The sequence below is a fragment of the Hemitrygon akajei genome, chromosome 8, assembly GCF_048418815.1.
Source record: "Hemitrygon akajei chromosome 8, sHemAka1.3, whole genome shotgun sequence".
Classification (NCBI taxonomy): Eukaryota; Metazoa; Chordata; class Chondrichthyes; order Myliobatiformes; family Dasyatidae; genus Hemitrygon; species Hemitrygon akajei.
Window position 1 is genome coordinate 15,587,451 of NC_133131.1, and position 26,426 is coordinate 15,613,876.

A 26,426-nucleotide genomic window follows, 5' to 3' on the forward strand; every position below is an offset into this window, starting at 1 on the left:
CTGCAGTTAACAGTGTGTGTTATTGGAAGTCCAAACCTCTGAAGTGATTTGAAGTTTGTAATCCAATTGTGCTTTGATCTTACAGTTTAAACATCTGGAGCCTATGATTAGATTATCAACCAGTCATGGCTTTCGAGTGAATAATCGCCTGTTTTCCTCAGTAAATAACAGTATTAAGGAAATAGTCAATAGACAACGTGCTGGTGTGAGACTGTGCACTGTGTGAGTGACACAGGGACCAGTGAAGCCTAATGTTGTGTCCTGTATAAATGTCCCAATTATTCTAGTAAGACCATTGACATACAGTGCTTTTGTGGCGGGTGTAAGAACGGCGGGGTGGAGATCCGTCTCTATCAAAGGAAGGGCAAGGCAATTCTTCCTTCTGTTAGCCTGTGGGACACCCTTGGGAAAGGTGTAGCACCGGCTTAGCCCTCCCCACCCCCCTCAGGGTCACACGAAGCCATGGGAGCCGGTGGTGGATGGTTGTATGAGCAGCTGGTTCATATCACAAGTCCTGGTTATGCAACCACTGACACCAGGCTGACAATCTCTGAAGAGTCTTGATAATGACTGGGGTCAGCAATCTTGTAAAGACACTGCCCAGAAGAAGGCAATGGCAAACCACTTCTGTAGAACAATTTGCCAAGAGCAATCATGGTCATGAGAGCATGATCACCTACATCATACGACATAGCACATGATGACTGAATGAATAAGAACAATAAGATATGGGCTTGCCAAACGGTATGAGACCCACAGAAGGAAAATCAGTCCAGATGAAGGGTCTTGATCCAAAACACCAACTAACCAATTCCCTCCACAAATGCTGTCTGACCCACTGACCTGCTGGATATTTTTCTCAGGGTTCCTGTATCTGGCACCTCTGTGTCTATGAAAATCAGCCTCCTCCTCTTTGGGCAGGTGCTTGGAATGGAGGATGACTTAACTCGAACCTGGTTCTTCAGGTTCTGAAATGGTATACATAGATCTGTAGACTCTGGAGCAGGAGGTACGTAATAAGGTGCTGATTTGGGAGTGGATTTGTTCCTTCTGCCATTTTCACATACTCCCAGTAAGGACTGGAGCCTCTCAAAGCCTTCCTGCACCTTCCTCCAATCTGAACAAACACATGCCAGGGATTCCCGTAAGTCAGTGACCACGATCCATTTTGCTTATGGGAGTGAAAAGAACCTCCTTGAATTGTTTCTTCTGACACCCTGGAACTTTTGTCAGAACAGAGCTTGGTATAGGGTGTCTTTTTTTTCAGAATTTGGTCTCAAGTAACTGTAGCCCACTCATCAGACCTGGCCGAGTCTAATTACAGTTATGGCCTGGGAGACTTTCTTTTAGCTTATTCTGCCAATGGGAATGGAGGATTTTGCAGAGGTGGCATCATTGCGATCTCTCCCGCACCTCGCGAGATATGCAGAATGGTTCGAGTTTGCGTTGTGGACCTTCTTTGTTCAGAGGTGGTTTTGTGCAGGATGGGCAGGTTATTGGTAGAACACAGTCAGCAGCTGCTTTGTGATCCATTCAACACCCTCCCACAGCATCCTTCCTCATTCCAGCAGTCCCATCTCACTCCAGCTCAGTTTGTTTCCACCTTTAGCATCCCACCTCTCTCCAGCTCAGTCCCATCTCACTCCATCTCCATCCCAGCTCAATCCCACCTTACCACAGCTCCACCCTCACCCCCACCTAAGGGTTGTACCTCATCTCTCCCAGGAGCGCCTGCCACAACTCCTCCTTTTCATGAGTGGTTGAGTTTGCCAAGCAATGAAGGAAGACATTGAGCAAGGACACTAATGACGCTTAGTCATTCACATAAGAAAGAGCAACCCCTGTTCACACTGAGACACCAAACAAGAGCTCCTTCGTCATCCTGACAGTGAAGTCTCCCATATTTGCAGTTGTAACCTTTTCTACAACAAGCACCATCATTCCGAGACCCTCTAACTTCTGTTTAACCTCATCATCATCATTAAGTATCATATCATATAACATTGGTGATCATGGTCTTCGACCGTGATTGTTCTTGTTGAATTTTTCTACAACAGTGGTTTGCCATTACCTTCTTCTGGCAGTATCTTTACAAGACATGTGACCCCAGGCAATATCAATACTCTTCGGAGATTGTCTGCCTGGCGTCAGTGGTTGCATAATCAGGGCCTGTGATATGCACCAGCTTCTTGTACAACCGTTCGCCACCTGCTCATGTGGCTTTACGTGGTGCCAATCGGGGGGCTAAGCAGGTGCTACACCTTGCCCAAGGCTGAAGAAATGCCTTACACCTCCTTTGGTAGAGAGGTATTTGCCCAGAGGATTCGAGGGTATTTTGCAAATATATTGACATAGATTGCAAAATTATATGAGCATCATTTCAAAATCATATTAACATTATAAAAAAGAAATTTCTAGCTGCGCGGCAACAAGGGCTATGTGCATGGGAGCATTTCAGTTACTGTGTAGTCGTGAACCCATGCAGCATAGAGGGAACAATGTTGTGGGTTGTTTCTGTGTTATATGTCTGTGAATCTGCCTAAATCCCTTGAGCCAGAGGTCTTGACAGGAGAAGATGGATTTATGAGAGACTAAATATCTTAAAGTTGATCTTCAGAACCAAAAGTGCCAACGCAGTTTGATGATGTGCAAATAATATTTATCAGAATGAGAGAAATCCTTTGCTATTGACGTTTATCCAGCAGATTCTGTTCTCAGTGCTGGACCTCACGGTATGAATCATGTTATGGATTTTGCTCCCATGGCTTAACATGACCCTGAATGGAGGAATAAACAGGTGCTACACCTTGCCCAAGGTGAAGGAGCACCTCTCACCTCCTTTGGTGGAGAGGTATCTCCATCTGTATCTCGTTTATTTACCTGAGTTTATAATATTAGGTTTGTTCACTTACCAAATCACACTCATGCCAGTTTGTAATTAGCCAGCTACTAAGGCTGTAGAAACATTATGCTAACTGCACTAGTTGCCAGAAGTGTTGGTTGTAAGGATGCCATTATGAATAGTGAAAGTTCTTTCATTCAAAATCGCTTTCAAAGCTAATTGTAAGGAATTAAACATAATAATATTTAATGTCAAGGACAGTTTATTTAGAGATATAGCACTTTGTAACAGGCCCTTCCACCATGAGCCCACACCACCCAATTGCACCCTTGTGACCAATTAACCCTCTAACCTGTACATCTTTGGATTGTGGGAGCCCTCGGAGGAAACCCACGCAGTGACAGAGAGAACGTACAAACTCCTTACAGGAAGTGGCGGAAATTGAACCTGTGTCGCTGGCACTGTAGTAGCGTGACGCTGGCTGCTTCACCGGTTGCCAGAAGTGTTGGTTGTGAGGATGCCAGTTGACTTGGTTAGTCACATTGGGTTGGAAGTCCGTGAGTTCAGGACTTGAACCACGCTGGCTTGTGTCCTGTCCTCTGTGACTATTTACACATGGGGGTGTTAATACTTGCCATTGCCCCTCGTAGTCACTTCTTCATGGCTGTCAAACACGCACTGATTAAATAGCTGCCCTCGATCAACTAATACCTCCACCCAAAAATAAGGTCCATTGCAAACTTATATGACGAGAGCAATCCAAAACAAATAACAACCATTATTTGCAAAGTGTTATCATCCCCTAGGAAATAAATCACATGATTCATACCATGAGGTCCAGTACTTAGAACAGAATCTGCCTGCTAAACTTAAATAGAAAAGGATTTATCTCATTCTGATAAATATCATTCCCACAGCATCAAACCTGTGGTTGACAACAGGATTGGCACTTTAGGTTCCTAAGATCAACTTTAAAGTATTTAATCTCTCATAAATCTATTTTCTCCTGTCAAGACCTCCGGCTCAAGGGATTTGGGCAGATTCAGAGACGCATAGCACAGAAACAGCCACTTCAGCCCACAGCACTGTTCTCTCTAAGCTGTGTGGGTGCGTGGCTGCGCAGTAATGGAAATGCTTCCACTCACATAGCCTTCGTTGCCGTGCAGCTGGAATGTTTAAAAATATTATGTTAATATAATTTTGAAATAATGCTCACATTATTTTGGCATCTATGTCAATATAATAGTAAAATATCCTGTAAATAATTATGTATTCTAAGTAAAAAAACATACCACAACCTTTACTTTGAAACATTTTAGAGCTTCAATGCATTTGCATTGTCAGTGTTTCAGGTTACAACGCAGTTACAAATTGCAACAATAAACACAGAATGGAAGTTGGTAGCTCATTTTTAATAAACTGCTAGCCCGCTGAATGCCAGCGCTGTGTAAGTTTAAAAGTTTATGAAACGTGAGAGGTTTTCATTCTTCTACTTTATTTCATTATACCCTTCAAATAATAAATAAAATCAAAAGTATATGATTTATCAATTTCCATGTAAAATATTCATGGTATGCATATTACAATAAAAACATTTAAAGTGCCTTACTGTTTTCAGGCCATGTAAACATTTCCTGCTCAGAGCAATGGTTGGTCTGCACAGCTGTGAAATAAATTAGAGGGAATGTGGGCCCACAGTGTCCATGGTAACCATCACCGCTTATCAACACTAAAAACATTTATCAGCACACAGCCATCTATAGAGCTATAGTTATTGGAAGCTACTGACATGGTGAAGGAAGCTGTGAACACTGCCAGAGATGGAGGACCCTAAATGCCAGTAGCGTAAGGGGTAAAAGAGACAGTCACCGACATAGAATTATACAGTACAACATGCTCTTTGGTCCAGCTTTTTCGTGCTGACCAAAGTGTCTCCCTGAGTTAGTCCCATTTGCCTGCAATTAGCACATATCCCCTTAAGCCTTTCCTGTCCATGTACCTGTCTAAATGTCTTTGAAATGTAATTTTAGCCCCTGCTACAGCTTCCTCTGGCAGTTCGTTCCACATTCTATGTGAAAGCCTTGCCTCTAATTTTAGACTCTTTTGCCCTGGGAAAGAAAAGGCTGACAATCCACAGGATGCTACCTGACCTGCTGATTTAGTCCATCATTCTGTGTGTGTTGCTTGGCATCTCCAGCATCTTGTGTATGTGACTGTGACAATCCACCTTACCTTTGCCACTTTTCGTTTTATAAACATCTTTCAGGTCACACTTCAGTGTCCTTTGCTCCTAGGTCATAGCATGCATCTAGAATCTAATTAAATGTCGTGAGTACCTGCTTCCACCACACTCTCAGACAGTGCACTCTATCTTCATTCTCACTTTTTAAGCTTCCCTTAACCTCATGGAGAAGGTGTGTGCTGTCTGTCAAGACACCTGTTTATACCTGATATAGAGCCATAGAACACTACAGCACAGAAACAGGCCCTTTGGCCCATCTAGTCCATGCCAAACTACTATTTTGCCCAAGACACATAGACCTGCACCTGGACCACACACCCCCATACCCCTTCCATCCAAGTACCTATCCAAACTACTACTAAATGTTGAAATCAAGCCCACATCAACCATTTCTGCTGGCAGCGTGTTCCACACTTTCACCACCCTCTGAGTGAAGAAGTTCCCCCTCATGTTGCCCTTAAACATTTCACCTTTATTCAAAGTTCAAAGGTTCATTTATTATCAACGTATACAACTCCAAAATTCTTCAATGGGTAGCCATGATACTAAGAAAGAAAAGAAAGGCAGCACAGTCATTAACCCCCAAATCCCTCCTCCCAGCACAAAAAAACGAACAAAAAAGTTATAAGACTGATAAAAAGTCTATAATCCAAGTCCACATCCTAAACGCAGAAAACCTGGACGCCCTTTCACCCTTAACTCATAAGCTTTAGTTCTAGTCTCACCTAATCTCAGTGGGAAAAGCCTGCTTGCATTTACCCTGTCTATACTCCTCATAATTTTGTATACCTCTATCAAAATTCCCCTCATTCTCCTACACTCTAGAGAATAACATCTTACTGTAAGTGTTATTGAGATCATTGCATGATTTAGGCAATGTGAGTAGGAAAAAAGAATCTAGTTAACAAGAAAGGTTTCAAAGGAGAAATGTGTTGGCTTTCCAGAATGCAGTTCATTACAGCATGTTAGTTATCACTGATTCTGATTATCCAAGAACAACACACCAAATGCGGCAGGAACTCAGCAGTTCGGGCAGCATCTATGGAGAGGAACAAGCAGTTGACGTTTTGGGCTGAGACCCTTCACTGGGACTGGAAAAGAAGGGGGAAGAAACGAGAATAAGAAGGTATGGGGAGGGGAAGGAGTAGAAGCTGACAGGTAATAGGAGCAATCAGGTGAGAAGACCAAATCTGATAGAAGAGGGGAGTAGATGATGGGAGAAAAGGAAGGAGGAGGGGCACCAGAGGGAGATGATGGGCAGGTGAGGTAAAGGGGGAGTGGAAATGGGGAATTGAAAAAAAGAGAAAGGAGCGATGGATGGAGAGAAATTCATGCAAGTTAGAGAAATCAATATTTATGCCATCATAGTGCTGGTCCTCCTAATATTCTGTCTGCATAGCCTCCAACCTGATACTTGTTTCAGGCATCTGACGTCAGCAGCCCGGACAATCGTCTGCCCCACCAGAGCAGGTAGATAGTGGAAATGTTGTCCTGGGAGAGCACACTGCCTGTTTTCCTTCTCCTCTCAGTGAAGTTGGAGGATTCTGCAGAGGCAACATCCGTGGTATCTCTCCAGTGTTTTGAGGTCCCTATTGTAGCTAGCCCAGGCCTCCAAAGAGTACAGGATGTGGGGATGACTGCTGCCTGCTATACCATGAGTTTGAGATCTTGGCCATCAAACAACAAAGGATGAAACAACGTACTTCCCAGAGCTCAGTTATCAGATAAATGTTCTGTTCTGAGCCGACTGATGTGGTAAAGAGCAGGAAACCTGAAACATCACACAGAGTTCACACAGAGTATCCACCAGCTCAGCACCAAATGCTTTAAATAACCTGACGAAGGGTCTGGGCCCGAAACGTTGACTGCTCATTTCAACAGATGCTGCCCGACCTGCTGAGTTCATCCAGCTTGTTTGTACGTGTTGATTTGACCACAGCATCTGCAATGTACTTTGTGTTTGCTTTAAATAACCTGTTGTCAGATTCAAGGGTAAATGAAGCTGTGCTGCCCTGAAATGTCAAAGGTCCCTGGCTGGTGGTTAATGCTCAGTCCTGTATTCCCTCACTATGAATGGTCCATTACACAAATGCAGCTTTAGCATTGGTAGGTGCAAGACCATAAGATAGAGGAGAAGATTTAGGCCATTCAGCCCATCAAGTCTGATCCGCCATTCAATCGTGGCTGATTTTTGTTCAACCCCACTTCTCCCTGTAACCTTTTACCCCTTTACCAATCAAGAACATGTCAGTCTCTGCCTCAAGTGCACCCAACGATTTAGCCTCTGTAGCCCTCTCTGGTAATGAATTCCACAGGTTCTCCACTTTCTGGCTGAAGAAATTCCTCCTCATCTCAGTTTTAGAGCCATGTTCCCTTATACTGAGGATGTGCCCTCGGAACCTAAGAGTCTCCTACTAATGGAAGCATCTTCTCCACATCTGCTGTACTCAGGTCTTTCAATATCCAGGAGGTTTCAGTGAGTTTCCTGCCCTGCCCCTGCCCCCACCCACCCATCCTCCTGAACTCCATCATGCACAGGACCAGAGAATAGACCTTACCCCCAGAACTCCCCACCCCAATAATTTGTCAGTCAATCACTCCAACCAAGGGAGAGGCGGTGGTGTAGATCAGAGGTTCATGGTACATGGATAGGAAGGGTTTGGAGGACTATGATCTGGATACAGGTCAATGGGACCAGGCAGAATTTGGGTTGGCATGTATTGAAAGTCCATCTCCCACCCCCCCATCCTCATCACATTCTACGGGGGTTGTATTGAGAGCATCCTGAGCAGCTGCATCACTGCCTAGTTCAGAAACTGCACCATCTCGGATCGCAAGACCCTGCAGCGGATAGTGAGGTCAGCTGAGAAGATCATCAGGGTCCCTCTTCCTGCCATTGCAGACACTTACGCCACACGCTGCATCTGCAAAGCAAACAGCATTATGAAGGACCCCACACACCCCTCATACATACTCTTCTCCCTCCTGCCATCTGGGAAAAGGCACCAGAGCATTCGGGCTCTCACGACCAGACTTTGTAACAGTTTCTTCCCCCAAGCCATCAGACTCCTCAATACCCAGAGTTTGGACTGACACCAACTTACTGTCCTCTACTGTGCCTATTGTCTTGTTTATTATTTATTGTAATGCCTGCACTGTTTTGTGCACTTTATGCAGTCCTGTGTAGGTCTGTAGTCTAGTGTAGTTTTTTGAGTTGTTTTACTTAGTTCAGTGTAGTTTTTGTATTGTTTCATGTGGCACCATGGTCCTGAAAAACGTTGTCTGGTTTTTACTGTGTACTGCGCCAGCAGTTATGGTCGAAATGACAATAAAAGTGACTTGAACTCGAACTTGACTTGAACTTGAACTTGAATGGGCTGAAGGGCTTCTTTCCATGCCGCTATGCTCTAATTCTCTGTCGGTAGAGGGGGAGGTGTAAACCAGGATATTGGGATGATCTACTACCCCTTTTCAATCAATTACCAGTAGGGTCTTATAGTCTAGCTGGAAGGGAAAGGTGCCCTTCATCCAGACTTGGAATTCTTTTGTATTTCTTTGCTCTACAGTAAATGCTTGCAAGATAACGAATCTCAAGGTAGCATATGATGACATATACATACTTTGATAATAAAAACAAGAGAGTCTGCAGATGCTGGAAATCCAAAGCAACACACACACAAAATGCTGGAGGAACTCAGCAGGTCAGGCAGCATCTATGGAAATAAATAAACAACATTTTGTTTGTGTTGTTTTGATAATAAAGTTACTTCTTGAAATAGTCCAGACAGCATTTGAGCCATTTGAATGTGTCCATTTTTTTCAGCTGTCCTCATCCAATTTGGTGATGTGAGACACCGAATTGGGCCTATCACAACTTGACCTTACCTCCCCACCTCTGCTCCCAACCCCTTCCATTCCACACCTCCCAAACTGCCACACAGCCCCACAAGCTGAGAGTCTGTTGCAGCCTCAGTAACTGGGATTGATTTCAAACTCTCCTGTTAACTTAAGACATGAAAAACAAACACAGGGATCTTTTGTGGGCGAGCAGACAAACATCCCAGTGAGCCTTAAATTGGCCGTAATGAGATTGTCTTAGTAACAGACCCTCTGTTCCAGCGTCTCTTTGCAACATTGGTGCGGCAAATTGCTTGGAATAAAAGCACATCAGCCATTTGATTTCAAGGTGTACAGCAAACAACAAGTAATCAATTGTTTTATAGCCTTGTTCGTGTGTTGTTCTTCCATTACTGATTAGCTTTGTTGCTTAGAGTGATGAATTGGCTTTCCCAACTGTCAGCACAAAATAATGCCATCCATATCTAAATGGAATCTGTGAACTACATGTCATACTCTCAGAGTACCAAAGCCTGATTTGTTTGGTAGAACCTCTTGTATTGTCCTATCAGAGATGCTGTGTCTCCTCTGAGTCATTAACCCCAGGGCACCCCTTCCCTTCTAGCTGGAGATATATTTTGAAGAAGAGCAGGTCATCCTAGCACCATGGCATATGATTACCCCTCTACTGACGTAGAGATATAGAGAACCATGGCATGGAAGCAGGCCCTTTGGCCCATCCTGTCCATGCCAATCCAATCTTCTGCCCAGGCTCATCAACCTGCACCTGGACCATGTCCCTTCAAACCTGCTCATCTATGTCCCTATCCAAACTTCTCTTAAATGTGTCAATTGGACCCTCATCTACCACTGCAGCTGGCTGCTTGTTCCTCATTTGCACAACCCTCTGAATGAAGGAGCTTACCCTTAAATATTTCACCTTTCACCCTCAACCTATGACGTCCAGTTCTAGTCTCACCCAACCTGAAGGGAAAAAGTCTGCTTGCATTCACCCTAACTGTGCTCCTCATAATTTTGTATATCCCTATAAGATTTCATTTTTCTGTGCTCCAGGAACAAAAACCCTAACCTATTCAACCATTTCCTGTAACTCGGTCCTTCATGTCCCAGGAACAGCATTGTAAGTTTTCTCTGCAAAATTTACAAGGATCTTACAAAAATCATCAATATGTTCAAAGTTCAAAGTAAATTTATTATTAAAGTGCATATTCATCACCATAAACAACCATGAGACTCATTTTCTTGTGAGCATACTCAATAAATCCATAATAGAATCAATGGAAAACCACACCAACGTAGGCATTCAACCAGTGTGCAAAAGACAACAAACTGTTCGAATACAAAAATAATAATAAATAAGTAAGCAATCAAGAACATGAGATGAAGAAGCCTTGAAAGTGAGTCAATTAGTTGTGGGAACAATTCAATGATGAGGCAAGTGAAGTTAAGTGAAGTTATCCCCTTTGGTTCAAGAGCCTGATGGTTGAGGGATAATAACTGTTCCTGAACCTGGTGGTGTGAGTCCTGAGGCCCCCGTACCTCCTCCCTGATGACAACAGCAAGAAGAGAGCATGACCTGGATGGTGGGGCTCCTGATGAATGAATGACAATTCCAGTCAAGTTAAGACTTGTAAGGTGAACGAGGGAGGTCTTAGTGACCTGGCCAATGTTTATCATCACATTTCGGTTGATGGGAGCTTGCTGTGCACAAATTAACTCTATGTAATGGGCAGTAGTGTGATTTGGAATTCCAAAGTATGAAAAGGTGCACCGTTAACACATATCCTGCTTTCACAAGAGACCAGGACTCGTGAGGGTGACTGTAAGGAGGAGGGAAGAATTGTTCAAAGATTGGTTAAAAAGCATAAAATAATGGATTAGCATCTATCCTTAAAGGTTAGCTTTATTTGTCACAAGTATGTTGAAACTTACAGTGAAATGTTTGTGTCAGTGACCAACACAGTCTCAGGATTGTGCTGGGGGCAGCCTACAAGTGTTGCCATTCTTCCAGCACCTACATAGCTTGCTTACAAGTTACTAACCCTAACCCTACATCTTTGGAAGAAATTGGAGCACCCAGTTGAAACCTACAGAGAATGTACAAACTCTTTAGAGAGAGTGGCGGGAATCAAACACTGAGTAATGATAGCTGGCGCTGTAAAATGATTGTGCTAACCACTATGCAGCCATATCGCTCCATTAAATCCTGCAGTTTCAGCTGAAGACTTCTGGGGTTCACAGCTTGTTTCACAGCTGGTAATACAGTTAGTTTGGTGTCTGAATGACCTCAGTGGCCAGGGTAGTAAAGAAGAATATTGGCATGCTGACCTTCATCAATCAGGGCACTGAGTTTAGAAGTTGGGAGTATGTAGGGCAGTTTACAAGATGCTGGTGAGGTTACAGTAGTGTAGTGGTTAGCACAGGCTTTGTAGTATCAGTGACCTGGGTTCATTTCCCGCCTCTGTCTGTGAGGAGTTTGTAAGTTTTCCCCGTGACTGTATGAGTTTTCTCCAAGTCCTCCAGTTTCCTCCTACAGTCCAAAGACATACTGATTGGTAGGTCAATTGGTCATTGTAAATTGTCCCGTGATTAGGATACCCGTGTCTCAAAGGGCCAGAGTTTACATTTATCACAATGTATACATTTATCAAAATGTGTGAGAATGCATTTTGGTAAAAGGAACAATAGTGCAGACTATTATCAAAAGGGGGAGAAAGTTCAAGCGTCAAAGGTACAGTGGGATTTAGGAGTCCTCGTGCAGGACACCCAGAAGGTTAATTCACAGGTTGAGTCTGTGGTAAAGAAGGTAAATGCAATATTGGCATTTATTTCAAAGGAAATAGAATATAAAAGCAAAGAGATAATGCTGAACCTTTATAAGACACTGGTCAGGTCGCACCTGGAGTATTGTCAACAGTTTGGACCCCTCATCTCATTGTCATTGGAGAGAATCCAGAGGAGTTTCAGGAGGAGGATTCCGGGAATGAAGGGGTTAACATATGAGGAGCATTTGGCAGCTTTGGGCCTGTACTCACTGGAGTTTAGAAGAATGTAGGGGGATCTCATTGAAACCTACCAAATGTTGAAAGACTAGATAGGATAGATGTGGAGAGGATGTTTCCTTTGGTGGGGGTATCCAGAACTAGAAGGCACAGCCTCAAAATTGAGGGGGCAACTCTTTACAACAGAGGTAAGGAGGAATTCTTTAAGGCAGAGAGTAGTGAATCTATGGAATGCTCTGCCACAGACTGCTGTGGAGGCCAAATCTGTGCATATATTTAAGGTGTAAGTTGATCGTTTCCTTAATCGGTCAGGGCATCAAAGGATATGGCGAGAAGGCAGGTGTATGAGGTTGAGTGGAATCTGGGATCAGCCATGATGGAATGGCGGAGCAGACTCAATGGACTGAATGGCCTAATTTTGCTCCTGTGTCTTATGGTTTTATGGCCTATTTCGCACAGTATTCCAAGAAATAAATTTCACCCAGAGAACTGTGTTCAGTTTTGATCATACTGTTTTACGAGGATTTAAAGGACTGAGTAATAGGAAAGGATGGTCAGCGTAGAATTCCTTGGAGCATTGGAGATTAAGAGGTGATTTTATGGATGTGTTTAAAATAATGAAGGACACTTTACCTTCTGTACCTGTAAAGTGGCCACCGAGTGTACGTTCATGGTCCTTTGCTGCTGTGGCCCATCCACTTCTAGTTTCGACGTGTTGTGCACTCAGAGATGCTTCTCTGCACATCACTGTTGTAACGTGTGGCTATTTGAGATACTGTTGCCTTCCTGACAGTGTGAACCAGTCTGGCCATTTGTCTCTGATCTTTCGCGCCCACAGAACTGCTGCTCAATGGATGTGCTTTGCCTCACACACCCTTCTCTGTAGACTCTAGAATCTGTTGTGCCAGGAGATCAGCAGCTTCTGAGATATTGAACCCATCCCATCGGAGACCCACAATCATTCAACGCTAAAAATCACTTAGATCACATTTCTTCCCCATTCTGGTGTTTGGTTTCAACACCAACTAGACCTCTTGCCCATGTCTGCCTGCTTTTATGCAGTCAGTTGCTGCCACACGATTGGCTGATTAAATATTTGCATTAATGAACTGGTGTTCGGGTGTACCTAATAAAGTGACCACTGAGTGTAGATAACATAAATGCACAGTCATTTCCCCAGAGCTGGGGAATCAATAACAAGAGGGGATAGGTTTAAAACTAAAGAGGAAAGATTTAATAGAAAGGTTTTTTACACAGAGGGTGGTACATATGTGGAACATGCTACCAGACGACATGAGTGAGGTAGGTACAATAGCAGATTTCAAAAGACTGTTGGAAAGGTTTATAAGGTTATGGACCAAATGTGGGCCAATGGTACTAGTCTGGATGGACATCTTGGTCAGCATGGACCAGCTGGGCAGAAGGGCCTGTATCCGAGGTACATTACTACGTGACTATGAGTCGCCTCACGGGATTTTCCACGCATCCTCATGGATCTTCCTTTTCTTTCACAGGAAACAAGAGATAGCCAACGGGGCCGACATGAGCACAGTGGAACCACACCTGTCACCACCTCACACTGCTCCCCCCTCCACAAGGGTAGGTGACTTGCTCTGAACTCCCCACCGGGGAGAATTGTCTGCTTGCTTACTTTCACATTTTATTTGTCCAGGGGCAGGAAAGGTGTGCTTGTATTAGGAGCAAAAATCAGTCTACCGGAGGCACTGAACAGGTCGAATGTCTAATGGAGGAAAGGCGGGGAATTGTTGAGAACCTGCATTGGTCTTTACTTGAAGTAGCATAGTTTTGGAGACTTAAGGTGGTTAATGCCATTGATGCACCATCAATATCTCTCTCTGAGACGTAAAGGCGAGATATCGGCTTTTATTGACTGGAAGAAGGAACAAGCAGTGGTTGACCACCATACTACATCCTGGAGACTGAGAGGCCGGGCTCAGACCTCAATCGCCTTTATACCGGGGTCTGTGGGAGAAGCCACAGGAGCAGTCAGCAGGGAGCATGTCCAGACAGGTATATGTAGTTTACCACAGCCATAGAACAGGCCTCCCAGCCTATCTGATCCAAGATGCAGTTTACAATTCAGTTTCCAGTACTAACTCTGAGTTGTCTCCTTTTCCTTCATTGTTTAACCAGGAATGGTGAAGTTTCTTTCACACTCCATGGTAATTTTGAGCAGAGATTATCAAAGATTAATGAATTAGTAACAATAATTATGGTCCTGTTGCTAATTTGTGAGTATTTGTTTTATTGTTAATAAAAGTATAACTGAGAGATTGAAATAAATGAAGCATTTTAGAAAACCTATTAATTTTCTAAAAAGACAAATGAAAAAAATAACATCACTTCTAAGCAGTATTGATGTTATATTTCATACATAAGAAATGTGAATGTGAAATTATAAGCTTTGGTGCATTTTCATAAAAGGTCAAGAAAAGGAAAATAAACACACTACTCTCCGTGAAACTTCTGTTGCTGCATTAATGATGACAAATATTTTACATCCGGCTTATATTTGATTGTCTCAAGAGCAATGCACACAGCGCTAGTTTCATTTGGCAGTAAAGATAATCATTGTGTATCTTTTCATTATGGGTGGGGTTTAAAATATCAAGGGGCAGCGCTACATGTCATATATCAACAAAAGCTTTGCATGTGCCATCTTGAGTACTTGTGCCATAGGTTCGCCATCCCTGGTTTATGCACTTTCTTCTTAAGTACACCTATGATTTTTACTTCAGCGGCTTTTTGTTGCAGTGAGATCTACACTTTCCACTAGGTAAAAGAATTTCTCCTAAACTCTTCTTTGGATTTATTGGTGACTAACATTTATTTTTGGCCTGCGTTTTGGACTCTCTTACTTGTGAGAATTTTCATACAGCTACCCTCTTGATCCTTGTGAAAGCACTGGAAACCTCATCCAGCTCTCTTCTCCACCTTGCTGGCTATTCAGATCTCTAGAGCAACAATCTCTCAATTTCAGTATCATCGTGATGAATCCTCTTTGCACTACAGGTACGGTAGAGTAGCAGTTAGAGCATTGCTTTACAGCTCCCATTCCCGCTGCTGTCTGTAAGGACTTAGTACGTTCTCCCAGTGACTATGTGGGGTTTTGTCTGGGTGGTCTGATTTCTTCCCGCTTTCCAAAAAAAAGATCCATGGGTAAGAGTTAGTGAGTTGTGGTCATGCTATGTTGGTACCAGAAGCACGGCAACACTTGTGGGCTACCCCCAGCACATCTTGGACTTTGTTGGTCATTGACACAAAAGGATGCATTTCACTGTATGTTTTGATGTACTTGTGACAAATAAAACTAATCTTTCTTTAATTCTTTCTGTGTTGATGAAAGGCGGATGTTAAAACTCTGATAATCTCATTGCTCAGCAATCCTGATAGTTCAACATCTGTCTCATCAAATAACCCATTGAACTCATGGGGTTCCTATTACCATTCTCCCTATAAACTCACTGCAGACACTCCTTATGAACTTATCAACGTCCCATTCCTTATAAAGTCATAGGACCATCCCATGCCCATTATAAACTCTCCAGCACCCTGCTCCATATCAGCTCACTGGGATTCTGTTTCCAGTATTCCTTATGATCTCACTGGGGCCTGTTCCAACACTCCATATGAACTTATTGAGCCCTAGGTCCCAGAACTCCAGCTAAACACACTGGAGCCTCAATGAGTCCAGACTTGCTTGAATAAAACATAACTTTAAATGAAAATTACGAATTATAATCAGGTTCAGCACTGGGATACGTTGTGAAATTTATTGTCTTGTAGCAGTAGTAGTACAATGCAAGACATAAAATAACTGGTTGGGTGTCCATTGTATTCGACAATGACAGCTAGATTTGTGCAGTTCTGTTGTGTGTTCGTAGGTGTCTGCCAAGTCCAAGTTGTGAGCGACGTAGACATCCATAGTAAATACATGAAAACTGAGTTATAAAAATAACTGTTCTGTTGCCACAGAACAACAAATTTTACCAGTACACAAATTAACTTAGTGCTCCCAAAGTTGATCCACTTTGCCCTAAACTCTAAAATGCTTGCACCCTCATGATGTTGTCTGCACATTGTGTTAACCTCTCCCTCAATAGCTTGTAATTGCACATTGCCTGCGTGGAACTGATCTGAGCCAGCCAAAGGGAAGCTAATTAATTAATGTGCTTGATGGCTTTTTCTATTTACTCTTCATATTTCAACAACTCTGAGAGACCATAAAGAGTGGCTTTCTTTCCCCTTAATTAACCTTTACAGAATTACTTAGTGGTAAATTATTGACATTTCTGTTAAGTATGCTTTCTCCAGTAACACAAATGTATTTATGTAATATTGCTGATTGTGGCAGCTATAAATTGTACATGTGGTAAAATTATTAGAATGTTCTCATTTTGTAGTTTTGAAATAATAGAGAGAAAGAAAGCCTTTTAAGAAAGAAATCAGAAGTCTAGTATTGGCTAACACATCATGTTAGCACTAGTTATCTTTGTAATTCTGGTTATCAGCCTCCTAGCGGTCTCCACCTTCACTAATCCTCACCCCACAAGACTCCATCTACCTTGTTTGTCTGTCGCAATCTATTGTCCACTTGCCTCTATTTCCCAACTCCATTCCTCCCTCTCCCTGTCTGGCTCAAGCTGCCTGTCATCTTTCACCCCTCCTTGGTCCACCCATCACCTCTGGCCCCTGTCTTACCATTCCCCCACTCTCTTTATACTGGCTGTCCCTCATCTCCAATCATCATCCTGGTGCAGGGTTCCAACCTGAAACGTTGACAATTCTTTACCCCTCCTCCCTCCCAACAGATGCTGCTCAACCCACTGAGTTCCTCCAGCAGACTGTTTCTGGCTCCAGATCTGCAGACTCTACCTCATTTTCTCAAGTTTTCTGCACGTCTTGAGTTGCTTAATTGAACAGTTTTCAGCTTTTGATGGTAAAATGAAAGTCTCTAAAATTTATAAGAACATCATGCCATAGAGTCAGTGAAGAAAAGGAACTTATTAATTGCCAGTCTCTGGTCATTACAATCATCATGCTGTGCATGCTGTTGGATTGTGAATGCATACCAAAAAAATGATTCAAACTTGCTGAGAAAGCCACTTAACAATGTGATCAGTCACCTAGAGCAATTACATGGGCGGTGATACAGAAATGGGCCCAGCTATTAAGTCTGTTTTACCTGAGATTGACCAGCAAATCAGTGAAGCTACTAAGTGCTCTTGTATCAGGTATACCCTGGAACAGCCTGACTGAAGCTCCCTCTTGTGTTTAACCTTAAAATAGTGCCCTTTACCATGACTCATCAAATAAGATTATCACATTTTACTGGAGTGATGAATCTATGGCACATAACCCCAAGACGCCACGTGAAGAAATTTTGTGGCACAGGGCATGCAGTGCCTCCCCTCAGTTTTTAAACCCCACCCATAATAAAATCATTATCTTCACTGCCAAATGAAACAGCAGATGAGTTTTTACAGCCCGAGAGATGGAAATGTCTCACACCAACTTGGCACCAGCTAGATGGTTGCAAGAACACGCGATATTGACTGACGCATTTTGGGATCCTCGCAGACCTGGTCTACACTAATCCAGGCATCGCCCTGGTAAATCTCCTCAGCACCCTCTCTAAAGCTTTCACAACCTCCCTATGGTGAGGTGACCAGAACTGACCACAATATCCCAATTGTGGTCTAAGCAGGGTTTTACAGAGTTGCTACACTACCTCGCGGCTCTTGGGGTTTCTTTGGGCGCTGTGGTTTCCCTCCATCTCCACAGACTTGTGGCCTGGTATCTTAGTGTGGTGAACTAGATATACCTGTCTGACTGCTCCTGTGGTTCCTCCCACAGACCCTGCTGACTGCTCCTGTGGCTCCTCCCACAGACCCCTGTATAAAGGCAACTGTGGGCTGCTGCTCTCCCTCATTTTCCCCAGGATGTAGTGTTGTTTATTCTTCCAGTCAATAAAAGCCGATATCTCGCTTCCTAAGTCTCAGCGTGAGTTATTGATGGTGCATCACTTAACAAGCCACAGTAAATTGCTTCCAGTGTGTTTGTGAGTGGTAGAATCTGGGTAATGATGGGCAGAGTGAAAATGGTAATGGCATAGGATTAGTGTAACTGGGTGCCTAGTGGTTGGTGTGGACCCAGTGTGTGAAGAGGCCGTGATTATTCCTGAGAGCTGCATGTGCTTGGTCATTGATTATGTCAAGGTCAAGACAAATAGAGGTTTGGACATTAAGGGAACCGTGGGGTGGGGGTTGCATGGAAACCTTTTAATCTACTCTATGGTCAATTTAACCTTTCCTTACCACATAGCCCTCCGATCTTTTAATATCCATGTGCCTATATAAGAGTCTCATAAATGTCCCTAATGTATCTGCTTCTACCACCATGCCAGTTCCCCACACCTACCACTCTCTGTGTAAAAAAAAACCTGCCTCTGACAACACCCCTATAATTCCTTCCAGTCACCTGAAAATTATACCCTCTTGGATTAGCTATTTCTGCCCAGTGCTGGCTGTCCACCCAATCAATGCCTCTCATCATTTCATCTATCAAATATGAAGAACCTTGTTTTGTCTGGAATGTATGGTGATCTTCTTGGTGGTTTGTAAGATATAGTACTGTTCTCATGACACTGAATTTGACAATTACCATTAAAGCTGGCTCGTAACAGATTGTAAGGCCCATATCTATACATTATCCAGTTTATAAGACTGAGTACCTTGTTCACAACTCAATGTGGACATTATTAGTTAATTAAAAATATATGAACCTCAGAAAGATGCAATAATGCTTTTAATGAAATTGTCAAATACAATCCTCCTAAAATACTTGAAGTATCAGTAACAGTCTTTTTAACTCATAAGCCGCACTGATTCACCAGGATATTGCAAAGATTCGGAGAGTTAAGATTACAAATTAGGATTACAGGGGTGATCTCTCCACACTGTAGAAATTTCTGGAATGATTGTATTTTTAGGAGATTGAAACTACTCGGCAGGTGGCTGATAGAGGGTCATGGAGCTGTACAATGAAACAGGCCCTTCAGCCCTTTGGCTATGCTGACCCCTTTGCCCATCTATGCCTATCCCATTTGTCGCCTTGGGAAAATATTCCTTCCAGCCTAAAGGCAGTCACCCAGTCTGTGTTTGATTTCTTCAATGCAGAGGATACCTACTGCTTAGTACCATATGCAATAGACTAAACTGGAAGAAATGCAATTCGATCTTTGCTTCACCCAGAAGGACGATATGAACTACTTAATAGTTTCAATGTCCATCCTTGTTGACCACCATTCTCCATTAGACCAGGAACATCTCCAAGCCACGCTGTCCCTGCAATAGGAGAGATACTCTGTCTCAAAGCATTTCATGTGCTATTAAGGAGCTGACACTATCCTGAGGCTCCATAGAGTGAAGTAGTTTCTTTGGAGTATGTAACAAGGTGAAAGGATGGTCATTTAAAACTCAGGTACATTGGAATGACTTCTTGCAGATGTTGGCAAGTGTGTAAACTTTGAAACCCTGTGTATTAGATGACAAGGAGCATAGACAGCGTGGACAACCAGCTACTTTTCATGAGGGCAGAAATGGCTAATAGGAGGGGACAAAATTTTAAGGTGATTAGAGGAAAGTATAGGAGAAGGTTTCAGAGGTGGGTTTCTTACACAGAGTGGTGGGAGCATAGTACACCCTGCCAGGGTTGGCGGTAGAGGCAGATACATTACTGATATTTAAGAGGCTTAGATCAGAATCTGAACCAGGTTTCATATCACCGGCATATGTCGTTGCATTTGTTAACTTTGTGGCAGTAGTGCAAAGCAATAGATAATTATACAGGAAAAAAACTGAATTACATTAAGTATATATGTATATTAAACAATTAAATTAAGTAAATAGTGCAGAAACAGAAATAAAAAAAAGTAGTGAGGTAGCACTCATGTTTTCAATGTCCATTCAGAAATCGGATGGCAAAGGGAAAGAAACTGTTTCTGAATCACTGAGTGTGTGCTTTCAGGCTTCTGTACCTCCTTCCTGATGGTAGCAGTGAGACGAAGGCTTGTCCTGGATGGTGGGGGTCCTTAATGATGGACTTCGCCTTTTTGAGGCACCATTCCTTGAATACTTAAGAGGCTAGTACCCATGATGGAGCTGACTAATTTTACAACCCTCTGCAGCTTACTTCGATCCTGTGCAGTAGCCCCCCACGTACCAGATGGTGATGCAGCCAGTCGGAATACTCCCCATGGTACATCTGTAGAAATTTTCAATTATTTAGGTGAAATTCCAAGATCCTTAAACTCCTAATGAAATATAGTTGCTGTTGTGCCTTCTTTATAACTGCATCGATATGCTGGAACCAGGTTAGGACCTCAGAGATATTAACACCCAGGAACTTCAAGTTTCTCACTTCTGATCCCTGTATGAAGGCTGGTGTGTGTTCCCTCATCTTACCTTTTCTGAAGTCCACAATTAGCTTTTTGGTCTTGCTAACGTTGAGTGCAAGGTTGTTGCTGCGACACCACTCAACCAGCTGGTGATGGGGATATGGACGAAAGAAAAAGGGAAGGCTATGCAGGAAGGGAAATAGTAGATTGATCTTGGAGTAGGTTAAAAGGCCATGGACTGAAGGGATTCTACTGTGGTGTACTTTTCTGTGTTCTCTAACCCTCAGAAGGCCAGAAGCCTAGTTTAAGTGGATTCACTTTTGAAAGACTAGGGAAAGTGGAATTGGAAAGAGCAGGTGTAAGGCCTGGTGTGGATCAGCAATGATCATACTGCCTGCTGGGCAACTCTTCTCTTACCTCATGTTCTTGTGACAGTAAACCAAGTGCAGACAGCAGCCATCAGCCATGTGTCAGCAGCGTCCTGCAGAAACAGGCTGGCAAACCTGGGCAGAGAAGGCCGGGGTTGGGGTTGTGAGTGGGGGGTGGCTCCTCTCTTAGCATTTGTCGAGAGTTAGCTTGATCAGGATGCCAGAACAGCTCCCTCTGCTCCTTTTGACCACTCTAGCCATAGGCTGTATAACATTCAGCAAAGCATTAAGTCCTGCCTTTAAATCTGAATGTGGATTATGGTCCCTGATTCAGGAGGGGAATGTGAGCCTTTGAATGAGTGGACAGTCATGCCAGCTACTGAGCCATTGTTGGGGTACAGGAGAATGGCAGAAAAATAGCTGAAGCAGTATTCAGATGTCCGGACAATCTCACCATTTGTGAACTTGAATTCAACTTTCTTCCCCCAAGCTATCAGACTCCTCAATACCCAGAGCCTGGACTGACACAACTTACTGCCCTGTTGTCTTGTTTATTATTTATTGTAATGCCTGCACTGTTTTGTGCACTTTATGCAGTCCTGGGTAGGTCTGTAGTCTAGTGTAGCTTGCTGGTTTTTTTCTGTGTTTCTTTTTACATAGTTAAGTCTAGTTTTTGTACTGTTTCATGTAACACCATGGTCCTGAAAAGCGTTGTTTCGTTTTTACTAGTAATTATGGTCGAAATGACAGTGAGAAGTGACTTGACTTGACATATAAACCTAAAATGGTGTTAAAATGGGTAGGGTGAAAGTTCAAAATAAATTTATTATTGAAGTATGTATATGTCACCATATACTACCTTAAGATTCTTTTTGCAGGCATTCACAGTGGAACAAAGAAATACAATAGAATCAATGAAAAACCACGCACAAAGACTGACAACCAAAGCGCAAAAAGGACAAAACTGTCCAAGTACAAAAATCACAATAATGATAAATAAGTAAAGGAATACTTATTTATTATCATTATTTATTCAGACATGATAATCATAAGTCTAAGAGACTATGGTAAAATAAAAGCCACCCTGTTCACTCTTGGTCTTCAAGGAGGATATGTGATTTGGAGGGGAACCTGCGAGGGTGTTGGAGCTCAGAGCTTTGGCAGGTGCTGTCGAGGTAGTCTGGTGGGTGACTGCAGGACAGTTTGTTGACGGTACATAGTTCAGCAGAGAGCGACAAAGGTAGAGCATGTTAGTGTTTATGGTCATGAATGGGATCCCAACCAAGTGAACTGCCTGTCTTGGATGATATTGAGCGTACCGAGACCTACTGGTCTTCAGCTCATCCAAATGAGCAGAGAGTCCCACTGTGCTCCTGACTTGTGCCTTGTAGATGGCGGAAGGTCCTTTCTCTTGTATCCACAGTCTTTATGTGTACTTGTTTGAGTTTCTGTTCAGAGGTGCTCATCCACCAGGATGTTGATGCTGTGGGACTTGGCATGACCAGTGCCACTGGATGCTAAGGGTGAGTGGTTGGACCCTCTCCATGATATAGTCATTGCTGGGTAATGTACCAGCCCACGTCTGAACATTGTCCACATCGTCCTGCATGCAAACACAATCTGCTTCATTTTCTTTGAAGCTGCAAATAAAATTGCGCATTGTGCAATAAGTATGCCTACTTCTGATTGATGACTGAAAGAAGCCCCTCAGTGAAGCACTTGAAGATGGTTGGACTTGGGACACAGCCCAGAGAAATTCCCAAAGTAATGTCCTGCTGCTTGGAATGATTGACATCTGACAACAATAATTGTCTTCATCTCTGTGACCGCCAGGTGTGTTTATCTCTTTATACGCAGTGTTTTCAGTTAACCAGGGTTGCTTGATGTCAAGTGCTCCCTTAGTAGCTTTCCTCTGTGTTTCAAATGTAAAATGTCCTCCTTTTCTCTGTTACAAGTTCAGTCTCTCTGAGTTTCCCATGTCCAGGAGCCTGGAAGATAATACCTACATATTAATTACTGGCTGCTATTGAAAAACTGCATGAAACTAATAATTTACCTTGAGGGAATTTATGATGTAAATTACTTCCCAGAATTGATAATAATATAATATCATCTGACAAATGAAGTAGTTTACTCTGAGTATATTGGGTCATTAACTGAACCTGCTTGCCACCCATTGATAGCATATCACCATAGCAACATCTTTCTGTAAATATCAGTAAATTCATTAGACTTGCTAGTTCACAACTCCCTCGCAAACTAAAGTCAAAGTAAGTTTATTATTAAAGTACTTTTATGTCAGCATATGCTACCTTGAGATTCATTCCCTTGTGGGCATTTATAGGAAAATAAAGAAATACAATTAATGAAAAACTATACATAAGAAGGAGGATGAGAGGTGACCTGGTAGAGGTGTACGAGAGGATGAGAGGCACTGATCGTGTGGATAGTCAGAGGCTTTTTCCCAGGGCTGAAATGGCTAACATGAGAGGGCACAGTTTTAAGGTGCTTGGCAGTAGGTACAGAGGAGATACCAGGGGTAAGTTTTTTATGTGCATGGACGGGCTGCTGGCGACGGTGGTGGAGGTGGATACAACAGGGACTTTTAAGAGACTCCTGGACAGGTACATGGAGCTTAGAAAAATAGAGGGCTATGGGTAACCCTAGGTAATTTCTAAAGTAAGTACATGTTCGGCACAGCTTTGTGGGCTGAAGGGCCTGTATTGTGCTATAGGTTTTCTGTGTTTCTAAGAAAGACTGACAGAAAATGTGCAAAAGAAGACAAATTGATGCTGGAAATCTGAAGAAACTCATACAAAATGCTGGCGGAACTCAGCAGGTCAGGCAGTGTCTGTGGAAAGGAATAAAGAGTCGAATTTTGGGCTGAGACCCTTCATCAGGACCAGAAATGCCAGAATGAGAAGGTGGGGGAGAGGAAGGAGTACATGCTAGAAAGTGATAGGGGAAGCCATGTGAGGGAGAAGTCTGGTGGGTTGGAGATGCGAAATGAAGTAAGAAGCTGGGAGTTGATAGGTGGAAAAGGCAAAGGTTTGAAGAAGAAGGAATCTGATAGGAGAGGAGAGTGAGAGGAGAGTGAAGCATAGGAGAAAGTGAAGCTGGAGGGGCATGAGAGGAAGGTGATGGGCAGGTAAATAAATAATACTGAGAACATGAGTTGTAGAGCCCTTGAAAGTGAGTCTGTAGTTTGTGGAATCAGTTTAGAGTTGTGGTGAGTGAATTCATCCCCACCAGTTCAGGAGCCTGATGGCTGTTTCTGAACATGAGTGTAGTGGGACCTCCTGCATGATGGTAGCAGTGAGAAGAGAGGGTCATTGATAATGGATGCTGCTTTCTTCTGGCAGTGTTCCATGTAAGCGTGCTCAGTGATAGGGAGGGCTTTGCCTGTGATGGACTGAAGTCTCTAGCATGATGTCCAAACCACATTGAAATCGTTAGTTTCAGTAAGTCTCTGTTTGCCTCCCTTATCACTGACTTACCCTCACCTCCCTTTCCCTACAGCTCACAACATGTTTGATTTTTAATTTTTCTAATCTTTCCAAGATCAGGTGAAAGGTCATCTGTTTCACCACTGCCCTGAAGCGCACCATCTCATCTGGTTTATCAGCGGGTTTGCCCAAATTGGCAAACTGTTATAGTGAGGAATGAATTCACAAAATGGTGGAGGAACTCGGCAGATCAGGCACCATTTATGGAAGGGGAAAAACAGTCAGGGTTTTGGGCTGGAAAGGAAGGGGGAAGAAGCCAGAATAAGAAGGCGGGGCAAGGGGAAGAGTACAAGCTGGAAGGTGATAGTGGGTTGGTGGGGCAGGTGGGAATGAAGTGAGAAGCTGGGAGGTGATAGGTGGAAAAGTTAAAGGGCTGAAGAAGAAGGAATCTGATAGGAGAGGGAAGCGGATCATGGGAGAAAAGGAAGGAGGAGGGGTACCAGCAGGATGTGATGGGCAAATGAGAAGAAGGGAAAAGGCAAGGGGGGAGTCAGAATGGGGAATAGAAAAAGTGAGAAGAGTTTGGGGGAAGAAATCTTGACTGTTTATTCTCCTCCATAATTGATGCCCGACCTGCTGAGTTCCTCCAGCATTTTGTGTGTGTAACTTTGGATTTCCAGCATCTGCAGAATATCTTGTGAATAGAGAATTGATGGGTGCTGTAACTATCTCTTGCATTTTGTCTCCTGACATCTAATTTCCCACTCACTCCACTTGTCACCCAGCGGGGACAGAATTGATGGCTTTCAGAGATTTCTTTGCAAGTTGTTATTATATCTCATCAATTCTGGGAAGCCCAAGAATGGAAAAGCCTACAAAACATAGTGGATGCAGCCCAGTCCATCACAGGAAAATCCCTTCCCATTAATGAGCACAACTACAAGGAACGCTGGCACAGGAAAACAGCATCCATCATCAAGGACCCCCACCATCCAGGCTGTGCTCTCTTCTCGCTGCTGATATCAGGAAGGAGGTACAGGTGCCTGATGGTTACAGAACAATAAATGTTCCTGAACCTGGTGGTGTGGGACCTCAGGCTTCTGTACCACCAGCTTGATAGGTAGCAGCAAAGAGCGAGCGTGGCCTGGATGATGCAGGTCCTCGATGATGGATGCAAGAACCTCTGGCAGAAATTCACACATCTCTTTCCTGCAAAATCACTCCTTCAGGAGGATTGAAATGCCCCAGTACCAGACTACATGTGAAACCTTTCAGTGGACAAAGTAGATTCCTAAAGGATTTTACTGCTATTAAAACATTCTAACCCAGCACCAGTATTCTGGATTATAACAAGCACAAGAATTACTATAGTATTCTTTCAAGTGGGTAATTTTTGAAAGCAAGTGTACTCTGCAAAAGTCTCAAAGAATGTTAAATATTTAAAGGTCAAAGATCCACTTGTTCTTTAAATCACCCAAATTGAGGTCATTGTCGACCCTGCATAAGATTTTCACACAGAGGAAAAATATCTTTACACTTAGAAACTTTTGCAGAAATATAATGAACAGAGAATTAGCGGTTCACAGTAAATCTGAGGAATACACTGAGTGGCCACTATATTAGGAACATCTGCTTGTTAATGGCACACCTCTAATCATGTGGCAGCAACTCAATGCATAAAAGCATGCAGACATGGTCAAGAGGTTCAGTTGTTGTTCAGACCAAACATCCCCCATGCTAGTACCCACAGTAACTGAAATAAACACACGTTACAACACTGGTGCGCAGAAGAGCATCTCTGAATGCACAACACATCGAACCTTGAAATGAATGGGAGAAGACTACATAAAGCAGAAAGCCACTTTGTTAGGCCACGACTGTATCTAATAAAGTGGCTACTGAGTGTGGACAGGAGAGACTGAAGGTCACCCTGATGAGCTGTTCGCCGCTCTCTTTGATTTCATCTATGAATGCCAATTTTGTCTACCTGAATTGAATCGAGTAGTTTAGTCTATAACAAAGGTCCATCAATAAATCACCATCAAAAAGAGGCTTACTTTCTTATTGATTATTTTCCTGCACAACTCTATTCCATTTTCCTGCAATCCCCTATTATCTCCCAACAAACTGCAGAGGTCATCTGTTGGTAGGCTGCGTAAACAAAAAGGTGAAACTCAAAGTCAAGCCCAGAGAGTGACAGGTTTTCACAGCTGGTAGCGTGTATCAGTTCTTATATGAGCTCTGAGAGT

General features: G+C 43.1%; 1 protein-coding gene across 9 annotated transcripts in view; it reads left to right on the forward strand.

The window, feature by feature from the left end:
- Nucleotides 1–26,426, forward strand: part of LOC140731666 (rap1 GTPase-activating protein 2-like) — a 492,373-nt gene that overhangs the window by 369,958 nt on the left and 95,989 nt on the right. For all 9 annotated transcript variants that reach the window (XM_073053304.1, XM_073053305.1, XM_073053306.1 and 6 more), the window contains one exon: nucleotides 13,459–13,543. In XM_073053304.1, the coding sequence (XP_072909405.1) occupies nucleotides 13,459–13,543 (85 nt within the window). The remainder of the gene's footprint in view (nucleotides 1–13,458; nucleotides 13,544–26,426) is intronic.